The sequence below is a fragment of the Rhodnius prolixus genome, unplaced genomic scaffold, assembly GCF_049639745.1.
Source record: "Rhodnius prolixus isolate KJV_2025 unplaced genomic scaffold, Rpr scaffold_3, whole genome shotgun sequence".
Lineage (NCBI taxonomy): Eukaryota > Metazoa > Arthropoda > Insecta > Hemiptera > Reduviidae > Rhodnius > Rhodnius prolixus.
The window spans coordinates 33,746,517-33,771,128 of record NW_027411603.1 but is presented as its reverse complement, the minus strand read 5'-3'; the positions used below and the strand labels follow the sequence as shown (position 1 = coordinate 33,771,128).

Genomic DNA, 24,612 nt, shown 5'->3' with positions numbered 1-24,612 from the left:
TCTCATTTTACTTTGAGTAATAACTGTCTATGAACTAATTGAAATTCTTGTAGAGCACTACTTCTCAAATGCCTGCACAGGATCATACTTACATGCAGTTGGAGCGTCATCTATGAAGCGAAGACCAAAGTCGCTGTTTTTGTTATCTTTAATGGTTGAGGGTGCCCTTTAAATAAGAAAATGTTCCTTGTTAACCGTAAATAATGGTTACTCTCTATGAGCTAACAATGGAAAGATTCTTTCGGATAGAAAGGTAACTGCATTATGAGTGATACTCATAAACCCAAAACAATTGTTTGTGAGGAAGTATTTGATGAATTTAGTGCACCCTCTGAAGAAGGTGAGTTTTTTAAAAGTATTTTATCATATTATTGTGTTTGTTAGGAACAATGCTTTCCGGTCCTTTTTGAAACGCGTTTACTGTTTTTCCAGAGGTTATTGATTATGCCAAAAAAATTGGTATAGATCCAAAATGTGAAGCCCATCTCTTACCAATAGCTCGCAAAGGTCTTATGCAACCACTTCCACCTGAATGGAAACCTTGGTGAGTTTTTCTTTCAACTTTTCATGGTGATGATAATTCAGAAGTAAGGAATTATTGAAGGAAGAACTTGTGCACTTCAAACTCAATTTTTTCTATTGTTTCAGTTACGATTCAACATTCCGTCGATGGTACTATTACAATACAGATACAACAAAAACTCAGTGGGAACATCCTTTAGATACTGTCTACCGTCAACTTGTCAAAAGAGGACGGTCAGAGGGTTATAGCAGTGCTGGTAATTAATAAGTAATTTTTTTCTATTGTAAAGATTAGTTCCTTTTATTATGTTAATGCTTGTCTTTCTCTCTTGTAGCCGATGATGATTTAAAAACGACAGCGAAAGAAGATTTGAAGAGTTTTGAAGAAGTATCTGACATATTATCATCTAAAAGCAATGACTTAAAAGCAGAAGAGGAGAGTGCGGATATGGCTGTAAGCAAACTAAACAAAATCATTATCTAAATTAATTCTTGAACAACTAAGACTAAGTAACTTCTCCGTAAATAGTTTTGACAGAGAAATTAATATATATTCTGACTTCTTTATTTTTCTTCCCCTTATATGAAACAGCTGAACCTATTTTATATCTTGATTTGTAGGAAAAAACGCGCACCCACCAGCCACTATTGCTTCGGCGAAAACAACTTCAGAGTGGAGGAGACTCTATTGCATTGCAAGTTGCTAAGGTCATGAACAGTACAATGAAAGGTAACTTTGAACCTCCCTTTATTCTCTTATTTTTAAGTAAATAATTTAACTGTAAATGTTTATATTATTCTTTTATTTGGTTACAGAGAGCAATCTAGCAGAATTTGACAAGTACTACCAAACGACACAAAATCCATCGATCAAGTCTAGTGAAACCACAAGCCGGTCTGTTAACTCTACTCCTGTAACTCCAAAACAGCTGCAGCCGTTGAGAAGAGCTCAAACATTAGATCCAATTCCTTTAACTTCATCTCATACAAAACATTCAGAAGTTCCTATTAAAGGAATTTTAAGGGAATCCTCTTTTACAGGAATACAAAGCAGGAATTTAGCACGTTTAAATTCAGTGCAAGGTAAAGTGAATCAGATCTATATTTTGAAATTTTAAAGAGGATTCTAGGTGATGACCTAATAATTATTTTTACTTCTGTAATTCGAAACCAGCTGCACTTTTTTCTTCTTTTCTTTCTGAAAAAAGATATATTATTCTTCTTATCATTCTTTCTATCTGTTTCTTTTTATCTGGTTCTTAAACATTCCCAATACTTGGAAAATTTTCCACCATCAAAATGATTTCTAAGCAGACCAATACGAAATTTTTTTGCTGCGATATTCTACCCAATAAACAAGCTACTTGTGCATACACACCATCGTCTGCTCTCTTGAGTGCAGACATAATGCCTCACTGTCTTTTTAAAAATTGAAAAATCTTTTGATGACTCAGCAGTTTACTACCTATACTCAAGGGCATTATTTGCAATGTCTATTATTTTATTCTAAAATCCTACCTTGCAGTCAGATTTTTTTAAGTTTGCGATAGCAGTTCATCTCATCCATACATCCGTATGCTTAGTGATTCTCATGTGTCCTCTTCTGAACCTATTGCACATAGCTGACATTTCCACACTTCCAAGCCTGGATCCCGCGCAGCATTACTTTCTCCCTAAACTCATCTTTCGCACCTTGAGTTTTGGGCCATAAAAGAGAAAATAAAAGTAAATGCATCACTATGTTTATCTGGCAAAACTTACAAAAATAAATTACTCATTTCTTTAGCTGGTAATGAGCGATATCTTGAACTAAGGTACTAAGTAAATGTCTTCTTAGAAAACTATACATTATGTATTTTTAGTTGAGAAACTCGTGAGGAATCAAGCAGTAGACTCAAACGTTGTATTCAAAACACGTAGCAACATTTTCCCCGAAGTCTCGGTGTCTGCTCTAAATTAATTCTCCATTGAAAGATTTATTTACATCTCTGGATTATGACAACTATGGACACTCAGATAGTTTCAAGCAGGTGGTTGGGTGTGAGGCAAAGACATGACTAAGATTTTCATCTGAACCATATCCATACAAAGTTCTTCGTCACATAACGGCAGCACTTTCTTTGAATCCAACTTTATCTTACCTAGATTTCATCCGTATTTTTGTCGTATCGAAGTTTCTAGTTTCCAAAGTAACTTTCAATCTGACCCCAATTTTCAGCTAAAGGTTTTTAGCCTTAAAAGTCTTTGCCTCACTCCGACTCCTGGAAACTCAATAATGCTTAAAGCACAGGTGGCTTCCATAACTTCAGTTGTAACTGGATGAGCACTAATCTGTTGTGCCGCTGTCATCTTACTGGATATTGGCGCATTTAATTTTTAAATAGTTGTGTTACTAATTAAAAAGCTTCGTTTAAATCGCTTGCTCTATGCTTTTCATAATAAAACTGTCGTATACAAGGGTTCATCGTCTGTACGATAAGGCGTGATGTTGAAAATCAACCTCTTTGACAATTATTTATTTTTTTTTTTTCTATAAAACATAAAATTTCGAAATCTATAAAATGAAGTGCATATGTTCGATAGTGAGAATAATTTTTCGCAACAGTGCAGATGAAATAGAATTCAATCTAGTAAATATAATTTAGCAAAGAAGATATCCTGTTTATTATTTATTCATAATTATTAGGATTATTTTTATTTTCTCGAAAATTAAGTTTTTCTGGAAATTCATTTTTTCTAGAATTCGAAAAATGTTTTTAGCTCTTTGGCTATCTATCTTGTAAGTTCCTTCGGACGTTGTTTAAACTTATAGTGCGGATTTTTTTATTTAATTCCTACTTTTCTTCTCCAAATACCTCTTTAATCTTAATATTGTAATTATGTATTAAGAATTTGCAACAGTTTATCAGGAGCTTTTGAAGGGAACACAGTGGTTACACCTCCTATCCCTTGCGTCTTCATTTCCACCTATTATTTTTTAAAAAAAAGAACAGAACAAAAAATAAACAAGCAACGTAACATATTTTTTTTTACTTTTGCTGGGTCATATTGTGGAATTCTGGATGAAGCCATTTATTTTGGTAGTTTTAACGAACAAATATTTTATTGGCATTTTGTACTAACAAGGGATTCATTTCCTTATGAATAAAATTTAATTTAAAACTTCGTTTTAACATCTCAAATCAACAATAATTACAATAAAATCGTTTTGGGATTAGTATAATTTTTTAAAAGTAACTTTTGACAGTAAAAGAGATTCTACAACTGTTTATTGATATTTTAGGTGAATTGCCAACTAGTGCGCTTGATATGGAAGATGAGAAAAAAAGATCAGTTAGATTTGCAGATTTTGAACGTAAAGCTTTGGATATTAGATTTCAATTTTCTGATTCAGAAGATAGTTTGTCGGTAATATTTTTTTTTGTACATTTTTTTATTATTCATTCCTTAGAAAATAATTTAATTACTCATTTAAACCATTGTAATTTTAAAAAAGTTGGTACATTCGTTTAAATTTAATTTCTGTAGGAAGAAGAAGATGTTGAAACAGGATCGAGTTCACCAGATATTGTTGCTAGCGAAGGGCAGTCACCAGGTATTTAAAGTTAAATAAGATATTTTGTGAAACTTGCTTGGAATAATTTAATTGTAATTATCACTTCACAGAAATATTCAATAGTTGAACGAAGCAAAAAAAAAATCCGCCTATCGTGGCGAACTCCCTTTATATTTATGTTTAAAATTATTTCATTATACAATTGGGTATTCAAAATAAGCAAATATTGTTTATCACCATTTTTCCTTGAATGTTGCTTTAGAACTCGTATTTTATTCACAACATCTTTTAGTGGCAAGAGACATATAAGCGAGGCTCCGTACAAAAATTAAGCCTGTGAAGTTATTTGTAAATACTATTCAAATTCGTTAATAAAATTTTTTTTTTTTCTTATTTTTTCATTTCAGAAGATGGTGTTAGTACAGAAATCAACAATGAGAAAAAATCCCTTGATAATGATTCAAAATCTAATCCAGACCTTTTAAGTTCAATAGAAACTCAACTAATAGAACCCATAGATCCAAATAAAATAAAAAATAAGTTATTGAGTCGGGAAGCAATTGTGGCACCATTAAAAATTGACAGTTTTGGAAATGGCTCTGATTATGATGAATCCCAGAGCAGTGTTGGTAAAGGTCATTTGAGTGTAAATTCTGAAAAATTTAATACTCGCACAGAAATCCCTTACAATATTCCTGTTAAAGAAGTAACCACATCTAGATTTACTGTCAGAGCTGTACCTGAAGATAGTAATAATCTACCATTAAAAAAAGTAAAAGAAAACTTGGCTACAACGCCGTTACAGTCTGATTTACTATTTAATACTCAACGAAACATTATGGAAATGCCTAAATATGTGAAGCACGACGAAAAAGTTGAATCTTATGACAGTATTCCTAAAGAGATCGAAGAGATGGCTAGGAAAAAAGCAGCTGAAAAATTAGCTGTATTTGAAGAAAAACTAACTAAAGAAGTACAGGAGAAAATATCGGCTCTCAAAAAGCAACAGGTATGCAAATGTATTTTTGGTAATTAGGAAATTTCTTCATGTTCTTACATCATACATAACTAGATTTAATTTTTCCCTAAATTTTTACTAGATTAGGTAAAATAACTAGTCCTCTGTGTTATATGTAAGCGAAATGTAATACAAATGCTTGAGAATCCAAATTCAGATTGATACTTAATGATGCTATTGATTTGCTTATGGAAAATATTCCCAAAATAGAAAAATTGTTTGAAATAAAACTAAAAAAATGCAATATTTGGGTTTTTTTAGCTATCGATCTTTAACCTCTTCATTTATGTTTTAATCTCTGGCTTGTTAAGTGTACATTTTAAAAACTCATCTTTCACTATTTGTTCAACTTGTCGAGGTGGGTAAGTGCTCTCATCAGACCTCCAAGGATCACACATCTCTGACATAGAACATCTTCGTGTGACATCAAACAGCGTTCAAAATCATTAATGTTTTCATTCGAAAGTCAGAAACCAAAATTTTTACTTTTTTAATTTTGTCGATAATAGATTATTTCTTATTAAACTTGGATTTTTCTTCTTCAAAAATTCTGTACCAGATTAAGTTTGGATTAATATAAACATATACATAAAAGATCATCCATCCAAGCTACATAAACCATACTTTTTAAATTTCTTACTACTATGTTCGAATAAAATCAAACCTGTAGAAATCAATACGCAACAATCCTTATTCAACTTTAAAATCAACAAAAATGTATTCAAGAATGGTGGACTTTAAAATAAACAAAAAAAATAAATGTTATCTTTTTTTCAATTTTTTAGAACGATACGTTATCAGAAATAGAAGAAAATCTCACAAAATTAGAAGAAGAAGAAAAATCTAGATTAAAACAAGAATCTGAATCTAAACTTACTGAACTGAAAATATCTCTTGAGGAAGAATATAGAAAGAAAGAATCAGAAATCAGGTACAGTTAACGATAATTGGAATGCGTACTCTAGAGGTTATAGTAAAAGTGTAGATAATTTTCATTTAATCAATTTTTTAATTTTCCAGAACTTGCAATGAAAAAGCAGTACAAGAATTGATGAAAAGTTTAGATGATGATAGAAAAGTTCTCATGACAGAAACGAGAACCAGTCATGAATTAATCCTTAGTAATTATAAAAAAGAAGAAGAGCAGAAACTGAATGAGGAAAAAAGGAAACTTGCTGCAGACTTTGAGTTAGAAGTGCAGAAAAGAAAAGACACGTTAGTTAAATATTATGTTCTAATTATTTTCATTCGATTAATTTTAGTTTTCTCTATTATAAAAATTGGTATTTTAAAATCTGAAAATATTTACTTGAAGAATGTATTCATTCACTTTTAAAAAGACCAAGGAATTATCGTTTGGCTTTATGTTTAATATTTTAACATAAATCTAAAAGAGTTTAATCAGTTTTAATTAATAAGTTTTTAATTACTTTTAGTAGTTTGCAGTTAGTAGTGTTACACCCTCTTTAAATTTAGATTTTTTTTTAAAGTCGCATCAACATCTGTGGTCACTGTGAACTGGCTTCCGCCAATGTTCTCTTTTCAAACTGACCATCAAGAACAAAGAATTATAAGAGGCAGCTGTATTCCAACTCGACATTTCCACTGTGACCACAGACAACTGGAACTGCAGTGCACTAACGATTAAGCTTCCCTGATTTGTATTTATTTATTTTCATTTTTCTATTTTGTTTTTAATCGTTCTAGACTGGAATCAAAATTAGCTCTTATTAAAGAAGAAGAAGAGGCTCACTTGAATTTAGTTAAACAAGAAAATGAAATAAAACTACAAGAATTAGAAGAAAAGTACAAAACTATTACCATTAAGGAAGAACAAAAATTTCAGACTGTAAGTTTTTAGCATTAAAAATAAGGAAATCTCATAAAGTACAATTCTCAGTGTGAATCATCTTTCTTGTTTGACCTTCGTGGTGCACGTTTAGAAGGAAGTAGAATTCAAGGAATGGAGACCGATGCCGGTCCAAGGGAAATTATTTACCAGGCCAAATAAAATAAATAAGTTACTTTGACGATTACAAATTATCTAAATTATCTTTTGTCCATTTTTTTGCTATAATTTAGTTCATTAAGAACGTTTAATCAGAGCAATCTATTTTAGGCGTCGCTGAAAATCTCGCTTCTTTTCTTCCAATCAGCGGTAACTAGCAGAGTCGCTACATTTTGGGACTACTGTATTAAGTAGTTCCCCTTTAGAGAAATAATTTATTTTTAGTTTTTTGCAGCTTCTAAAATTATAATTTAATTTTTGAAATTAAGTTATCTATCTTTATTACAAATATTTTTTTTTCTATTAGGATATCAAAAAAGTTGAAGAAGAGTATACTTCTAAACTAACTCAATTAAAAGCGGAAAAAGAAAGTGAATTAAAAAGAGTACAAACAGAATGGGAGGATAAAATAACAGCAACAACTCTGCAGCACAAAACAACATTAGACTCGGCAATGATTGACCATGAAAATAGTATGGCAACACTCCGCAATCAGTTTCAACAAGAAGAAGACAATCTTAAAAAATATCACGCGGAACAAATAGAAGCTTGGAATCTTCGTTTGAAAAAATTATTGGAAAAAGAACCAAGCAGTGTAGGACAAATTAATAGGTATCATTGTTTAAATTCTTTTTCTTAATAAAAAAAAATTCCGTATTGTTCGCACAGATTATTCTGTTCAACTATAAAGATAATGTTGTCTTATTGAACTTTAGGGATTTTGAAAAAATGAGATGTGAGAAAAGACTCATTGAAGATAAATATCGTTCTTTAAAAGACAAGTATCTCCAGTTAAAGACTGATATGAAGGTTGCCGTGGAAAGGAAATTACAAAGCAGGGCTCGTAGAAAACGTGAAAATCTGAGGTAATTCTCTTCTTTTAAACTTTCTTTGATTTGTAAAATAATAATGGTTAATTTGATTAGTCACTATAGTATGAAAGTTAATCAGCAAGTTTTAGACGTGAAAAGTGTTTCGGAAAAATTGTATACTATCTAGAGTCGCTCCTAGGCTAGGAAGGCGGGGCAGTCACCTCGGCCCGGCGCTTACAAAACTTTTCTTTGGTAATTTCATTTCATCAGAAAATATTTTTTAGGATTCACTCTATTCTCTCCCAAGTGCCGGCATTAAAACCAAAGCTAGACAATGAATAGACAAACAAATAAGAATTTAGAAGAACCATTGCTATAATTTGGGAGGGAAAGAAACAGAATTAAATTGAAGTGATTTGTATGAAAAAATGAAAATTTGTGTTGTACGTAGCTATATCATTGATATACCCTCTACACTGGAATGTCACAAAGTACATACGAAATAAAGCGAGTCCTGGTTTCGATTTCAAACCCAGTTATTGGATTATTTATTATTGGATCTATTTATTCCGTTAATAAGAGTTCTTTTGGAAATCTTAATTCCAGAATTTTAATACAATAATTCACGATGCTTATCGAGCTATGACATCAGCAGAGGCAGCTTTTCTAAATAAAATTGTTCAAAACCTACCTATGGTAATTGATTATAGCTACTTTGATAAGATTAAAGAAAACATTATTTTAAAAATACTGAAAATACTGATTTTTTGGTAGTACCACTTCTTTTTTCAGTTTTTCATTTATTTTAGCTTTAGTGTTTCATTTTAGCTTAATTTATTTTCTCCATTTTGTGCTATATTTAATTTTGATACAAGTAACTACATTAAACTTTAGTTAACAGTACACTAATTTTGTTTTTGTTTCATACCTTGTAATAAAACAAGAAATTAAAAAATTTAGGAGATCCACAGTGCTAGGGGTGGCTCCGATTTATAATTTTTCGTATAGAAGGCAAACAGTAATTATTGATTACGCTTTTAGTCTTCAAGACAAATATAGTGAATTGTGGTAATTGTGGATTTTTCATACCAGATTTCTCGGATTATTGAAGTTTCTTATTTATTTTTAGTTTTTACTTACAATACCAGAACATATGAATATATTCACTTTTGCAGTTTGGAGAAAGATAACCCTGAAGAAAAAGATACTATTAGAAATGAAAGATCGAAAAATAATAATACAGAAGAACCTGTCTATCAAGATAAAAGTCCTCAGCCAACAAAAGTAACTCCACGAATTGTTGAACCTTTTCCTGTAATTAAAGACGCTGCTAGAGAATTGGCTGATAATGATCCATCCTCTGATGACCAATATATTAGCACTTCACTGTCATCAACTTTTCCAACAGATGCTGATCAAAAAAGTAAGAACCCTGTTAATAGTAATGAAGAATTGTACGTAACTTTTCTTTTAGTATGATTTAATTCTTGAAGCACCTTGAATTAGGAGAGTTATCATTTAGGCCACCATGTACTGAGTAGTTCCAAGTATCCATCGCGGGCTATTACAATCCCGCGTTGGTATCAAATTTTTGTAGGTGTAAATCGAGTCCTGGGTTCGATTTCCAGCCCAGCTCTTGGATTATATTTATTCTGTTAATAAGAAAAATGTTTCGTAAAATAAGTTAGTTATTCTCTACTCCTCAATAAAAACTTTTTTTTTTTTCATCTTAATTTTTGTTTTTCACTCGTTTTAATATATGTTTTTATTAAGAGTCATTATTATATTTCTAACATGTAAAATTCGTTTATCATTGCTCCGAACATTGTTTTGTCCGTTTTGTTTTCAATCTAAGAAGAGAGAACTCTAGAGGCGAGAAAATTTTGCATCAGCACATGATGGACTTATAAACTGTTCCTATTCTGCGCCTGCCTATCAGCTAAACACATCATCTCTGCAAAATATGTTCGAATTTTACAGTGATATGAATAAGGAATGGCTAGATATCTAACTTCCGTAGTTTTGTCCATTAGATGATTTGTTATTGCCAGTGCAGTTGGCAACGGTTTGCTAAATTATTAAAATCATTAGATCAGAATTTTAGCAAATTGTTTCATGTTTGTTCAAAAATTTAACTAAATAAATATTTTTGCAAACTGATGCAAAGCTGCTGGCCATTTGGTGACCTAAAAGCTTGCCCTTGCTTTTTCCTTTAAAAGAATTTCTTTGGGTAACATTTTTTGATTTTAGAATGAATATTTTCAATGATTTTTTTATGTCATAATTTGCATTGAAAAATTTTAAAACGTTAAACGTTGGTATCAAATTTTTGTAGGTGTAAATCTCCCTCAAAATTTAGAATACCAGGTCAAGACAACCTGAAATTGGATGATACACTGAAAGCGTTAATGATTACTAAATTAAGAAGCCTCTCTTCGTAAATCTCTCTGATTTGCTCCAGCACTAATCTATATATTTAATTTCCCTTAGATATAGTAATGAATAGAGCAGAAGTTGATAGAAGAAGAAAACATTCGAAAGTCAAAGGAAAAGAAAAGTACAAAGATCGCCAAGGAAATATGTTGGAAGATGTGAGAACGCAATTACAAGAATTAGAAGAAATAGAAGAACAGATACCTGCCAATTCCCAAGGGGAAACTTATTTAAGATATCCTTTCCATGGACCAGGTATGTTCATTTTAAAAATGTTTTTTATTAAAATCTTAGAAAAGAAAACTTTTATTTGTTATTAAACTGTTTGGTAAAGAATGATTCAAGGGTATTATTTTCTCAGACAGGCCTGTTTGAAAATTATAGCCCAATTGTTTTAGTAAGAGAGTTATTTCTGCTTGAAGAGAACTTATAAAAAAGAACTAATATTTTTGGCCATTTTACAGACTTCTTAGTTTGTGCACTCTTTTATAAAATTCGTTTATTTAATTACTGGAAAATTACTAAGTTTAAGTTTACCTTTTTTAAGTATTAAGATTTTTGGTACTTTTATTTGTTGAAAGCCTCATTAAAAATATTGTCACCAGAAAGACTTCTGGTATGGGAATATTTTTATTGAAAGAGATGTTGCGAAAATCCTGATTTCAAACAGAAAATTATTGAAAAATTGGCCACTCAAAAAAAAAAAATGTCGAATTGATTTTCTCTTCAAATAAGAACGTATCAAAAAAACTGGTAGAGTCTTAAAGTTCGCCTTAATTTAGCCTCGATATTAGAAATTCCTTTGATCTTTGGGCCTCTTAAACTTAATTCTTAAATTAAGAATTTAAGTCACATTCTAATCTAGTTCTTTCATCAGGAACGCCCCCAGATTTTTTAGGTACCACCCGCCATTGAATTCTACTTGTATAATTCATCCCCAGTGTATGCTACTGTTGTTGAAGTGATGAAACTTTAGGAACGATTTACAAATTTTCCTAATAGTTTTGAGCCTACCGTAATCTTAAAGTTGGAGATTGACATATAGTACAAGTACATTCTGTTCTTTATTCTTTTGGCGTTTATTACTTTGACACATACCAATTCTAGATGTGACACTACATCTTACTATTTGCTTCTACGAGTATGTTTTATAGCCTAATAAACCTCTTCACTCTAACCTTGTTTTCAACTCTGCAAACAGCAATCTTTACTTTGTCCTTTCTCCAAAAACTCCCATTTTTTTCCATACTTTTGCCAGTTTCCATCAGCGCTATTGAATCCTTCGCAAACACTATAATATATAATGAGCTTTGTTTAAGATATTATTAAAATTTGTCTCCGTTTGTTTGTGGAACATGAAAGCAACAAATACCTAGTATTTCTGTACGTTTCATTAATTAGTCCCATGGCTTTAAATATGGATATTAAATGCCCCGTATCACGTTGTATTGGCAATATGAGTGGCATGCTTTGCAAGCGTTTGGTGGCAGGTTTAAGTACGAGTGCTGAAGTAGACTTCTATAGACACAGAGTAATAGTTGAACAGGAGGCGGTGCGAGCAGCCAGAGAATGTTTACTACAACAGAAGAAAGATTTAGAGGCTAGACAAAGCATTCTGAGGACCAACAATAACACCAGTACCATGCAACAACTTCAGCAGGTAATCTTTTGTTATAGTTTATATTTATTTTACCAATACTATTATTGTACTGTTCACAAATCTTAATTTATGTAAAACCCTTGAAATATGAGGTATTATTTATGAAAACATGAAATATGAGGTATTATAAGATATTTATGGTTATAAATAGTACTAATACCTAGTAATTGATATTAGAAAGAAAAGGAATCCCCTGAAGACTTAATTAAAAATAAACAATTAAAAACCTTAAAAACAGAGCTAGTACATCAATCTTGAACATGTTTTGACAGTACATAATTTATTTTTTTTTTTTACCCAAGGTTTTTTCCGCTTTTACCCTAAAGCAACCTTTAATTTCACTCTCCTGAATTTTTTTGTTTTGTTTTTTCTGACTTGTTATGTGTTAGATGTTTGCCTGTTAAAAATTCATTTAAACTTTTTCAGTTTGGAATTGTTATTTTTATGGAAAAATAGCTTTCTAATGTTATTTGCATGATGTTGCTTAAGCTCTCTGAAATTAGAAATTTTGCATTAGTTTTTTTAATTAAAGTTTATTTTTTAAATTATTAAGATTCATATTCTTACCTTTAATGTTGCTAGACTTACTTACTTCGGTATTTAAACATATTGTAACTAGAGTTCTTGATAAGATATTGTTCGATATGGTTTATTTTATTTAAAAGACTCAAAGCAAATTTATTGAATTGTTCGGTAAAATTATGAAAATTTAACTAACAGGTCAACAACTAGGCTTTGATTAATAGCGCAATTTGTTTTTGCAGTATTTTGTTTAGAAAGTAAATTACTAATCTTTTGTTTATTCTCATTCGCTATTTTCCTCGTCCACGATCAATGTTTGATTTAATTTTGGGCCTAAGAGTGAACTAATAATATTAATTATTAATCTGTTTTTGTAAAAACAACGGCCTATATTTCGAAATTTAACCGTTGCATTCTTTCCCTAACTCTTTCAAAAGGAAATACATAACCTTAATTTACTGTCAGAAGGAAGCAAAACATGGCCCCATGTCCACTTTTTCTTTAATTTTATTTGCTGTGTAAAAAAAAAGTGGGATTTATCGGCTCGTTGGTGAGCAGAGAGGGTAAGTTGAAAGCCAGGCGGTGCATGAAGGAAAATTACAAAAATTTTGGATATTGTCATAGAAGTTTTTTGAGTTATAAATGGATTGTTTGCATAATTATTCTTCTAAGAAAATCGCTAATGAAGTGTTGTCTCTTTGTTTATGATCTGATTCATACAAAGGTTGAATGTACATAGAAATTTTTAATCAACAGTATTTTATGTATCATGTGTATCATTATTTTCTTAGATACCGTAACCTCGCTATCTGCTATCTCGGCGAGTTCTGTTAACTTGCTTGGTCCACGTGACGCTCTAGAGCGTAAATTCATCTAAAAAAAAAAATTAAAAATTAATGCTGCATATTCTTTAATTTTAGAGATTGGAACAGAACCCTGAAGTTATCCCTTAATAATCAGAAATCAATCTTTAAAACCTCTGGCAACACAATTCTATAAAATGAGAAGCATCTTATTCTCCAAATATTAACCCAAGGGTAAAATGGGATCCTTTTTTCATCATTGAAGATTATTTTTTTCATAAAACTCACATCATCTGACTTTTAGGAAAAGCTTGAAATCTTACATAGACCGTGTAGGTAGTTGTAATTTATAAGAGTTATTCTAATTTCTGAGATACTCCATTTAATTCCTGAAGGTTCTCATTTTTTTCAAAGAAGACAATTAGTTCTTTTTAAGAGGCATTGTATCATCAGCTCAATGATTTTATCGTTTTAATCTTCTTGTTGTTAATAGAATCCCCTACGCCAGGGGTCGGCAACCTGCGGCTCGCGAGCCGCATGCGGCTCTTTTATCCAAATTTTGTGGCTCTTCAGCCTGTCCAAAATAAATTTTATATTTCAATTTTATTGAAACAAATGAAAATTTCATTTATTAAAGTGAAGATATTTTTTCAAAAAGAATTTTAAATGTGATAGGTTTGAAATTGAATAGAATTATATTAAAATACAGTACGTAATATATAGGACTGCCGCCATTTTCATTCAAATACAGGTTTAGCTATTATTTATTTGTCTATTTTCTTTGAAATATGTGAAAATAAATATATAAAACATTTAAATGTTATTGAATATCATAAATTAACAATTTGAGAATACAAATGATCTACAGAGTTGTTCACACTATAATCCTTGCGGCTCTTGGTAAGATTTATTAAAATTATTTAAGAAGAAATGGCTCTCTACTTCAAATAGGTTGCCGACCCCTGCCCTACGCTATGATTTTAAAAATCACTTTATCATTCCTGTTAGTAATTTTCTTAATGAGTTTCATCTATAAGTCAAGTAAATTTATAAATGTTTAAATGTATTTGTACACACATCCTTATTTTCTCATGCGTACCGTTAAAGAAATAAAACGTAATTTACATAATTATCAGGCAATTCATGAATGCGAATTGTATTTGTATTACGTCAGCAAAGAATCTGCAGTTATTAATGTCGATATTTAATTCGTTTTTATTATTATTGTTTTAGTTTTCATACTCCTATTAAACGTTGATTTTCTTTCTGTGAGTGAAAACGAAATGCATTTTATAAACAAATAAGGCAATAAAAAAAATATATTGGGGCTATATTAAAATAAAAAATCTCAATAGGTTTTTATATATTTATTTATAGCAAGAAAGAGACCTAACGGAAATGGAAGTTTCACTGCACAGAACGCGTGCTCTATTGGGTGAGAAAATGATAAGATTGCGTTTACTAGGACAGACGTTAAACAGGTTAGTGGATGAAACTCCATCAGACTACAATGGTGCCTCTGGTGATCCACAACTTAAGCAAGGTTTGTTTGTGAATCTCTTATCTATTTATTTAATTATTTAACTCCGTCCAAAAAAGGTACACCTATGCCGCATTTAATTTTCAGCCTCTTTGCAGCAACTTACTTTCGTACTTTGTGGTTTCAGAACACGATTTTTATTTATTTTTTTTTTGGTCTGTGACCAATTTTGATGCTTAGTATTTAGAAAGAAGGTAATCAGAAAGCTTATTAAATAGAAATGCTTTTTGACAAGTGTAGTTGGTCCGCCCTTTACTGAAATAGTCATTTAAATTATGTACATCAATATATATGTTCATCCTCTGAAACGAACCATGTTTTAAGTGAAAGTTACAAAAGAGACGAATTTGTAAGCGAATAGCTTAACAATGTTTGCACATTTTGCTTAAATAAAATATTTTCATTTAAAAAGATTCTCGTCACATTTTAAACGTTTTCTTTTTGGCTTATACACATATTTACGTGATCTGCACTACGAAATTAAACAAAACGGAATAGTAATCGAGCTGATTTTGAATATGAAATCTAAAACTAAATTTTTACTACTAGCCGTATCTTTCCACTCTTTTTGCCATTTCTATCATTTAAGTTAAAATTTTCTTGGTCATTAAATTACACCCAGAATCATAGATAGATTTTCTTTGATTGCGTTTATTACAGTGTCGTTTAAAATTGTTTTAAGCATTGATCTTAACATGTTATTTTAAAATAAGTTCCAAGTGATACCGAGTTTTTGCAAAAGTAAAATTAACGAAACAATTAAAATAAAATGTTTAGACCCGCTCATATCTATTTCAGGTAATATGATATCTTCTTTTCCAAATGAAACGGTTCCTTTCAATGTTCTTCAAAATTTGGAGAATATAAATTCTGAAATTCGGGAAATTTGGTCCCAGCTTAGCAAACAACATAATGAAGGTATTTATTTTGATAGTTTTTTGATAATAAAAATGAAGACAAAATAACTATTTGTTACTTATTTAATTAATTCATTTGCTTTTTCATTGCTCCTTTTCTTTTTACTTTACTGCTTTTTTGTATAACTTAATGTCATCTTTTGTGCATTTTATTGCTTGTGAAGATGAGGTAAATGCAATTTTCAGTCTGCTCTACATTTTTATTTTTTTAATTTATTTTTTATTATTATTATTTTAAAAGAGTATTTAGAGAGCATAGTAACAATTCTAACCTCTAATTAAACATCTATAAATTAAGTTTTTAAATTAATTTGAACAATTTCATGTTTCTTAAATTATTCTTCTGAAAGTGTATTCAAAAATTTGGGAAGGGATGAATCAAAAATTAAAAAATGTGTTCCTCAGCGCAAAACATGTTCTTTAACATTTTGTTACGCAACAATAACTGAATGCATACTTAATTTGAGTGAAAAATATCTGTTTCCTGTTTGGCTCTGTTTATAAGCTTAAATGATTTATATTACGGACAGAATTTTAAATCAGGCCTCCACATTCTGCAGGACAATAGTTTTTACTCCTTAATCTATGGTCTTACGAAGACCTTGCAGAACATCCTCGGTAAGCACTTTTTTTGTTCTTGCAAGTTCTGAACTTTTAAGAAATTATGCCACCCAGATATAGCCGACCTAGTTCTGTTTAGTTATTGGTCGTATTTCTTAATGTTATAACTTATAAGATAAGGTTGGTTCACACTGTTCTTATTGAAATTAACGATTACTTCATTGTTTAGACCACGGTGAAAGTACTTTAAAGGAGTTATTAATTTATTCCTAGGGATTTGATGTTGCTATTCATCTTTCACCGAAATAGGACATCTCAGCAATAAAACAGAAGGAATATGGTAGATGTTTTAAGCCACCTAGCTTAAATGGTATTAGTCGAACCCACTGCAATATTTGCATGTGGTAACCCTAAAATTTCCTCTCTATAAGTCGTTGTCTCAATTAAAATTGAATCCATTTTTTATAATTTTAAGTTACTTCTAAATTCATCAAGTAACACTTTCGTATAATACGGTGATGAAATTTACAATCACAGTCAGTGCATATTGCTTTCGGTGTATTGATTAATTTTTAAGATGACAGTAGTTATGGTTCAAATTTTAAATCTGAAAAATCTGATGCTTAACCAATTCTAAATAAACCGTTCCTTCTTTAATTAGTTATGAAAATTCTCAAACCCACGACTGTATATGACTTCAAAAGTATTTTATTGAGTTTAATTGAATTTGAATTTGTTGGCATAAAAAAAAGCTTTGCTTATCTATAAAAGTAGTAAATGATTTTTGGAAAATAGTTCTATTGAGCATAATTTTGATAGCTTTTTTGAATTACTCGACTTTCTGCTAATAAACTCTTCTTTATATTATTATTTATTTCCATTAATCTGAACCACTGCAGGTATAGGATTTGTCAAGTGCAAATAAAAATTAAAGTAAGTAGTAACTAACGAAAAAAAAATCTATCTATATATAAGTAATTTGACAGTAAAAATGTAGACATACTTCATTTCAATTAGGTACCCAACTGTTAACTCAAATTATCTCACCATATATTCAAACAAGTAATTTAAGGATTAGGTACACTGTCCATTATTATTACAACCCTTGCTTTGTGAATAAAATCATTGTTCGATTTTAGTTAATTTTTTTGAAGAAGAAAACAAATATTTTTATACCAACATATTCACATAATTATTCCAATTTACTCGAAGTGTTTCGAGGCATCCTCAGGTTAGTATTCCTTGCAAGTAAGGTATCAACCGTATTCGCTGCTTTTGTACTACTTTCGCACTATCATTCAACATCATGTTGATGGTAGGCTGAGACAGTGAATTGCAGATAATAACAGTTCTAGATTGCATAAATAAAGTATTTAATTAACGGGAATGTACCAGAAAATATGCCTTTTTTTTGAATAATTTTATTTGACTGTAAATATTTTAGTTTAGTGTTTTAAATTGGTGTGTTGTCGAATTCTTTAACAGAATCAGTTTTTCATATTTATGGGTTTCAATTATAACCTACCTAATTATTTAATAGGAATATTAAAAGTGTGCCCTCTTTTTTTCTCTTATTTACTGTGTGTAAAGGACGGTTCGTATTTCTCAGGGCTTTTAGTTACAGTGTGTCCTTTTGTAAAAACTCTTGAAAGATCTGGATGAGTTGAATTTAGTAATTTGGGCGGTTTTGTGTCCGTTCTTAAAATAGACTATAACGCTTGCGAAATTAATGAAGTAGGAGGTTATAGCTCTATTTTTGTTCAGGCTACAAAGGTCCGGGTTTTTAAAATAAGCTAGGAAGAAAAAAAATTTTGGTCCAAGACATCTTGTATTCTGAATTCAGTTCTTCATACGTTTTAAAGAAGTGGATCCTGACCCAAGCACCAAATGGAAAATATAAATCGCCACTTTCGAGCAACTTCCATGATTCGAAAAAGCTGCCAAAGAATTTTTGAATATCAATTTTTCGCCCAAGCAAGCTGCCTATCGAAGTGAAGTCTTAAAACTCACTAAAAATCGAGTGTTTCTTTTTTTCATCAAAAGAATTTAATCTCTTGCAATTTAAAGAGGGTTTCTTTCGACAGTCTTAGTCCAACTAAACTGTATGTGTCACGCTGAATGATTTTCAAAAATGTAAGGTAGTGGTAAAAATGTAAGGTTATTTGGTAATTATTCTATACTGGTTTTTTGGACGGATTTCTGCGATCCAAATTCCGAACATGCAAAAGTGTGAAATATAAACTATCTGCACCTATTACGATGAAGATTTGAGTTTGTTTTCCACAACTTTGATGATTGCAAAATTTTCCGCCTTTACATGCACAACCCACTTTATTTACGCAAAACGAATTTGCTTGAAAGTGTGATAATAGTTTATTCGATTGCAAAGCCGACTTAGTCTCTTTTACAAATCACGCATAAATTGTACAGCAGCACGCAATGAACATATTATTTATGGCTAAGTACTACATACAAAGCTTTAGCTTCTTAGAAATAGTTAGTACGGAACATTATTTTAACGTGAATCATTTATTAAAAAGAAAAATATAAATTTTCGGTTAGAAAAAAAAATAGCTTACAAGCGTAACTAATATGTAATAAACCATTTTTTCATTTACATATTTAGTTCAATAATTTTTTCTCTGTAAATATTTTAAGAATTGTTTAGTATACTATAAGAATTCCTTTTATACTATGCTACTCTGAATTTTTAGGAAGCTCTGCGGCAGTAGAAGAAAGTTTACAAGTCAGCAGTTATCCACTTCCAATACCTGGTGCTGAACGAATTGGCGCTGCTAACAAGATAAAATCTTTTAAAAGAACGCCAACTAGCAGGGCAGAAATAGAAGCTAGAATACAAGGTTTAAGGGAATGGTTGCAGAAACCACAACAATCCAGTTCTGATTGGAACCAACTTACTTTATAATTTTCTGGCTAGTCAACAATATTTATTTCATAATTCGATTTACTTTATTCTTGTCATTTAGATAATAAATTGAATGATTAAACAATATTTTTTATGAATAAGTACAAATTTCATTACAAATTATAATTTATTTGTTTAAAATTCATAACTTTATTTTTATTTATTTTATTTACAATATATTTTTTTTAAAGTTGACAAGTTTTTAGAGCTTTACACTGATATAAAGGTCGAAAACTTTTAAAACTGATGTTATATAAAAATATGAACTTAGTAATAATATTGGCTAAGTTTATAGAAGAGGTACATAAATCAGCATGAATCCCCCATATCCCATTTGGAGTTCTTATAATCATTTATTTTCAACTAATTTTCTTTAAAATTTAATTTTAAAAATTAACTATAATATTTAATATTATTTTAACGTTAAAGATAAAATCTAGGAGCATTTCTTTTTATAAGATTATAAATAAAACAAATAATCAACTGTTTTTCCGTAAGGACTTGAGTTCACCTACAAAATTAGATGTCTTGGAGGGGGATTTCTTTTTTAACTACTACCATTTTTTTAAAAAATTTAAATTATGTTTGTCTACTTAGTTAGTATTATTATGGTTAAGTTAGTATTATTAATGATTTTATAAAATCGTCAGTCATATTTTTTTTTCTGATTATTTTGGATTTTTACAGCTATTAATATTACTTTAAAAATCTAAACTTCGTATAGGAAAATAATTAGCAAAGTTTTTAAACTAAATTCAAAGGCGCTTATGTGTGTGTAATCCTATTTTATCCATCTTCATACAAGTTCAAATCGCCAAACTAGCACTCTCATAGTTATTCGAAGCCTCTTAAATTCTAAATTACGAAAAACGATATATTTGAGATTAGGAGGATAGTGGGTACACCTAAATTAGTCGCCCGACCTAACGCCTAGCTCTGTTTAAATTTCATATACCAATGAAACTTTGAAGTCAGAAAAACTGCATATTTGTCCATGTTGTGTTGTCAAGAAAAGTTTTTTTTTATTTTATTTTAAGAATAGGACATACATTGTGGTACGTAATTCGATTCCCGGTTTTGGCCTTGGATTTTATTAACTTTATTAAATGAGAAATTTAAGTTGTGGGTTTACTGTCCGCCTATGTCCACGAAGTAAACAGTAATTAGATAATGTTTGGCTGAAAAATTTATTTTTTCATTGGGGTGACAATGTTTAATTCTTCGCCAATATTTTTTTTTTTTTACTTAATGAAGATTTCGTGACATCCGTTATATAGAGGATTTTAATGAAATCTGAGAATGCTTTTTCCGTGTTGCGATAGTGTAGAATTATCGAATAACACTGCCTTTAAAATTATGAATAGCGTGAGTGTTTTAATGGAAGATAGTTGAAATTTGAAAATAATATTAAAAAATGTCTGAATCTTTTGTGCAAATGAAAAGAAGGAGCTAACTGGCAGCATCATAAATTGCCAGCATTGTTTCTTACTCAATATCATATCAGTTATCCTCTCATTGCTTATGTGATAAAATACCGTAAACTATTGTCTGTTTAAAAAATTCACATTAATTTTTAACGAAGCGAATGAAGTTTGGTGCAAGTTTCCTGGTAAAGCAGGTTTAAGAATAAACATCACCTACTTTGAGACATACCTAATGTTGATTATTGTTCCTTTTCTTTTAACTTAGATATCAGCAACCTGTTAAGAACTTTAAAGAAATTAATTATAATTAATTATTGAATGCCAAATATTTTGTAAAATTTCAATATGAGATTAAAAACTTTTTGACAATTTTTGACTTGCGTAAAGAGGTAAGCAATAGCAAGGAATATCATAAGAATTTTAGTTTCAGCAGACACATTGTTCAGACAAAATTTTGTAAAAAATATTTCTGCATTTCATTTTATTTTTTATTTCAGTTGCTTTAAATTTATTATTTAGGGCCTAACAGACAGTGACAATCAGCAGAAATTTGATTCCAAGTAGTTTTTAGCGCACAGTAAAAATTTTCAAGTACATAAAATCATTAAAAAAAAAAAATACTTCATTAATCAAAAATCACCAAATTATTTTGTAACTTTTTTTACTCACTTTTTAAAGAAATTAATTTGCATATTATATTTAAAAATGGTCGGAAGTACCAATCTAGTCCTTCAGTTTAAATATATTAATTTTTATATTTATAAATATTTATTTGTGGAATTTTCTTGTGTAAAATGAAGAATATTTGTACTGTTAAACCATTGAATAGTGTATTTCAGTAGAAAGAAAATTAAAAAATATTGAATTTTTTGTAATTTTAATTAAAAAATTTGAGTAGTTCTATGTCTAAAAATTGTGTTCATTTTTTAATAAATAAAAATCAACTTTTTAAAAAATAGTTTCTTTAGGAACAACTAACTGTAAATGTTTTTAGTAAAAACCTTAACAAAAATAAAAAAAAAAAAAAATTAGAGATTGATTCAAGGAATTTAGGGACATAATTTAATTTCATCTGATTTTTAGTTTTGGATTAAATAATAAATTAGGTAAAATTTTAAAACGGACCATTGCTAAAATTTTCCCATCGTCCAGCTTTCCTATTATATTTTTTTAAAAAAATTTTCCTGCAATTTGAAATTTTAGTAAAATACTTTTTTCATAATATTAATATTTAATGCTTCGGAATGTAGCTCTCGGATTAAAATACCATTTCTAAGTAACTTATAGAAATGGGAATCGTTGAAAGAGCTATTTTTAACAGCTTTTTAGCATTTAGTGTTAAACATCTTAGCATAAGTTAAATAATTTACCAGAAAGTTAACTTGTCCCTTAACAATTAAAAATTTATTCCAAAATTGTTAGCTAAAACCTAATATCGATATAATGTCATACTAAAAATTTATAAAAACTATATTTCTTTTCCAAAAAAAGTTTTGTAGACTTGGAAGAAAGAAAACTAATTAAAATTGTCAACGTAGAACTGAAACTGATCCTTGTCGGCTAGCATCTATCTAAATCGTAAATATTTGGTAAATATTACTCCATAATATTTATTCAACATTTTTCTAATAATTTATGTATTTATTTCTTTTCGTATTATTCAAATATTTTAAAACTTACCGGAGGGTAAGATCTCTCTGTTCTTGTTCAATGGTTTTAGTCTTATTAGCAATATTTTTTTTTCTTGTGTTTCTTAGAATATTTATTTTTACAAGACTTTTTTTTTATTGAGGTATTTGTGTTCAAAATTTATTTTAGGTTTTTGTGTAGTTTCGGATTGAAAATATGATATTGATGTTTTCAAATTTAAAAATAAAATTGTATAAACAATGTATTTCTTTAAAAAATATCTGTGAACATTTTTTAATTTAAAGCATTCCATTTATTGTTTTTTTGTATCTAATTTTTTACTTGTATCTAATTACTTTTAAAGGAGTAAATTTCACCACATTTATAGCAATAATAGAATTAATGTAGTGAACTTGTGTATTAAAATATTCATTGGCTGTGATATCCACAAGTCATTAAAATGTAAATTTTATCATATATGTGTATAAACAAAGAATTTTTCTTTTGTGGATATATTTATGTTAATTAATGATCTCTTTAATATTTTATTCTTATATAAGATTGTTGATAATCATAATTTTTAGAAAATTATATTATTTAAAGTTAAAATTCAGTGATTATTGTGTAATTTATTAATAAATTTCTTTGAATTTGGTTTTTTGTCGCAAACTTTGTTTATTTTTATTTATTTATTTTTTGAAATTCAGTCGAAGAGGTTAGAGCGACGGAAAGGTTGTTTGACGCTGTAAAGAAAGGTTCCCTAGAGAGAAAGGATAAGGAAAAAATGGGCCTAGACCAAAAAACACGTTTCAATTATTATTCAAGTGTCAGAAATGAGATTCCTTTGATTGGAAGACCGTGAAGGGACCTTAAGGAAAGCCACTGAAGTGAAAGACTGATATGGTTTAGGCATCTGTTCTGTATGGAGTCTGTTGTGTTGCCGTCATTCTACGCCAAAATGGCTGAGGGCAAGCTCTGCTAGAGGATTTAGTGCAAGATAAACTAACCTTGTGAAAAATGGAAGTGGTACCAGAATACCAAAACTGAAAGAGGTTATATCATATTTCTCCTCATACTCAAAAAGTAGAAGAGGACTGATTTTATCGAAATTCTGGCGTTCCTAGTGAAAACCATACGTTGATTATACACACAGGGTAGCCTGCATTTGAAGTTACAATTGCAAGATTAATGGAAAAATAAAGAATTCTACTCTACTTCCATTGGAAAGCTTGTGATTTCGGCTTTAGTGAATAAATAATTAAGCTATAAGTAGATTGTATACTCAGGGGCGCCTGAATGGTGAGTTACGATTGCAAAATTAATGAAAAAATTAATAATTCTTGCCTAGTTTGACCGGTAATGTTGGGATTTCTCCTACAGTGTGTTATAAGCCAGACGCGGATTGTACACACCGGGTAGCCTGAATTTGAAGATACGATTGCAAAAAAAGGAAAAAGGAAGAAATTCTCGTCGTTTCACTAGATAGCTTGTGATATATAAAATGTGAATAAATAAAACCAGAGGTGGAATGTATACACAGGGTAGCCCAGAATTAGAAGTTACGTCTGGAAAATGAATGGAAAAATAAGAAATTCTCTTCTAGCTTTGAACAATTGAAAGATAAAATTATGTAAGAATGAAAAAAGAAATATCAGTCTTTTATTTTCATTAATTCGGCAATCGTAACTTCAAATGTTTGGTACCCTATTGGCAGAATCCACCTGTGGCTTTGTTATCAATAGAATAAAGCTGAAATTTTCATCTTTTCAGTAAAACAAGAAAGGATTTACTTCTTTTTTTTCTATTAATTTGGCAATGGTAATTTCAAGTTCGGGCTACCTTGTCTGTACAATCGTCTTTTGGTTTAGTTATTACTGAAGCAGATATCAATTACTTTTGTTCAAAACTAGACAAAAATTACTTATTTTTCCAATTATTTTGTAATAGTAATTTGAAATTGAGGCGTGAATTGGATTGTACAAACAGGGTACTCCCAAATTGAAGTTACGATTTCAAAATAAAAGGAAAAATAATGAATTCTTGTCTAGTTTGATGGAAAGTTAGAGATTTCTGCTTTAAACACTTAATTACTAAGCAAGAGATGGAGAATACAAAGAGAATAGCCTGAATTTTAAGTTACAATTGCAAAATTTATGGAAAAATGAGGAATTCTGGAAATTTTTAAACGGAAATATTAGGATTATTGCTTCAGTGAATTAATAATAACTAAGCCAGAGGTGGAATGTAGATACATGGTACCCTGAGTTTTGAGTTACGATTG

The 24,612-nt window shown here is 29.8% G+C and overlaps 1 protein-coding gene across 5 annotated transcripts; it reads left to right on the top strand.

Annotated features, from left to right (window-relative positions):
- Positions 1-81: 81 nt before the first annotated feature.
- On the top strand, positions 82-23,000 carry Cep164 (centrosomal protein 164). 5 transcript variants are annotated; one of them, XM_074126321.1, is made up of 20 exons: positions 82-340; positions 433-544; positions 649-779; positions 858-976; positions 1,144-1,252; positions 1,339-1,605; positions 3,806-3,930; positions 4,051-4,117; positions 4,486-5,087; positions 5,882-6,027; positions 6,117-6,311; positions 6,804-6,945; positions 7,412-7,716; positions 7,821-7,970; positions 9,092-9,339; positions 10,407-10,604; positions 11,888-12,009; positions 14,712-14,877; positions 15,673-15,792; positions 19,067-23,000. In XM_074126321.1, the coding sequence occupies exons 1-20, from the start codon at positions 265-267 to the stop codon at positions 19,276-19,278; spliced, it is 3,612 nt and encodes a 1,203-aa protein (XP_073982422.1). In that variant the 5' UTR covers positions 82-264; the 3' UTR covers positions 19,279-23,000. The 5 variants fall into 5 exon arrangements, with proteins under 5 accessions (XP_073982422.1, XP_073982421.1, XP_073982423.1 ...); XM_074126320.1 differs by having other exon boundaries at positions 11,840-12,009; XM_074126322.1 differs by lacking the exon at positions 15,673-15,792 and having other exon boundaries at positions 11,840-12,009.
- The last annotated feature ends 1,612 nt before the right edge of the window (positions 23,001-24,612 follow it).

What these genes read in the sequence shown, in the direction of transcription:
- Cep164 (XM_074126320.1), top strand. Translation starts at nt 265, where the DNA reads ATGAGTGATACTCATAAACCCAAAACAATTGTTTGTGAGGAAGTATTT. An exon ending in CGGCTCTCAAAAAGCAACAG is followed by an intron (nt 5,088 to 5,881) that starts GTATGCAAATGT and finishes TCAATTTTTTAG; the next exon opens with AACGATACGTTATCAGAAAT. An exon ending in AAGAACAAAAATTTCAGACT is followed by an intron (nt 6,946 to 7,411) that starts GTAAGTTTTTAG and finishes TTTTTCTATTAG; the next exon opens with GATATCAAAAAAGTTGAAGA.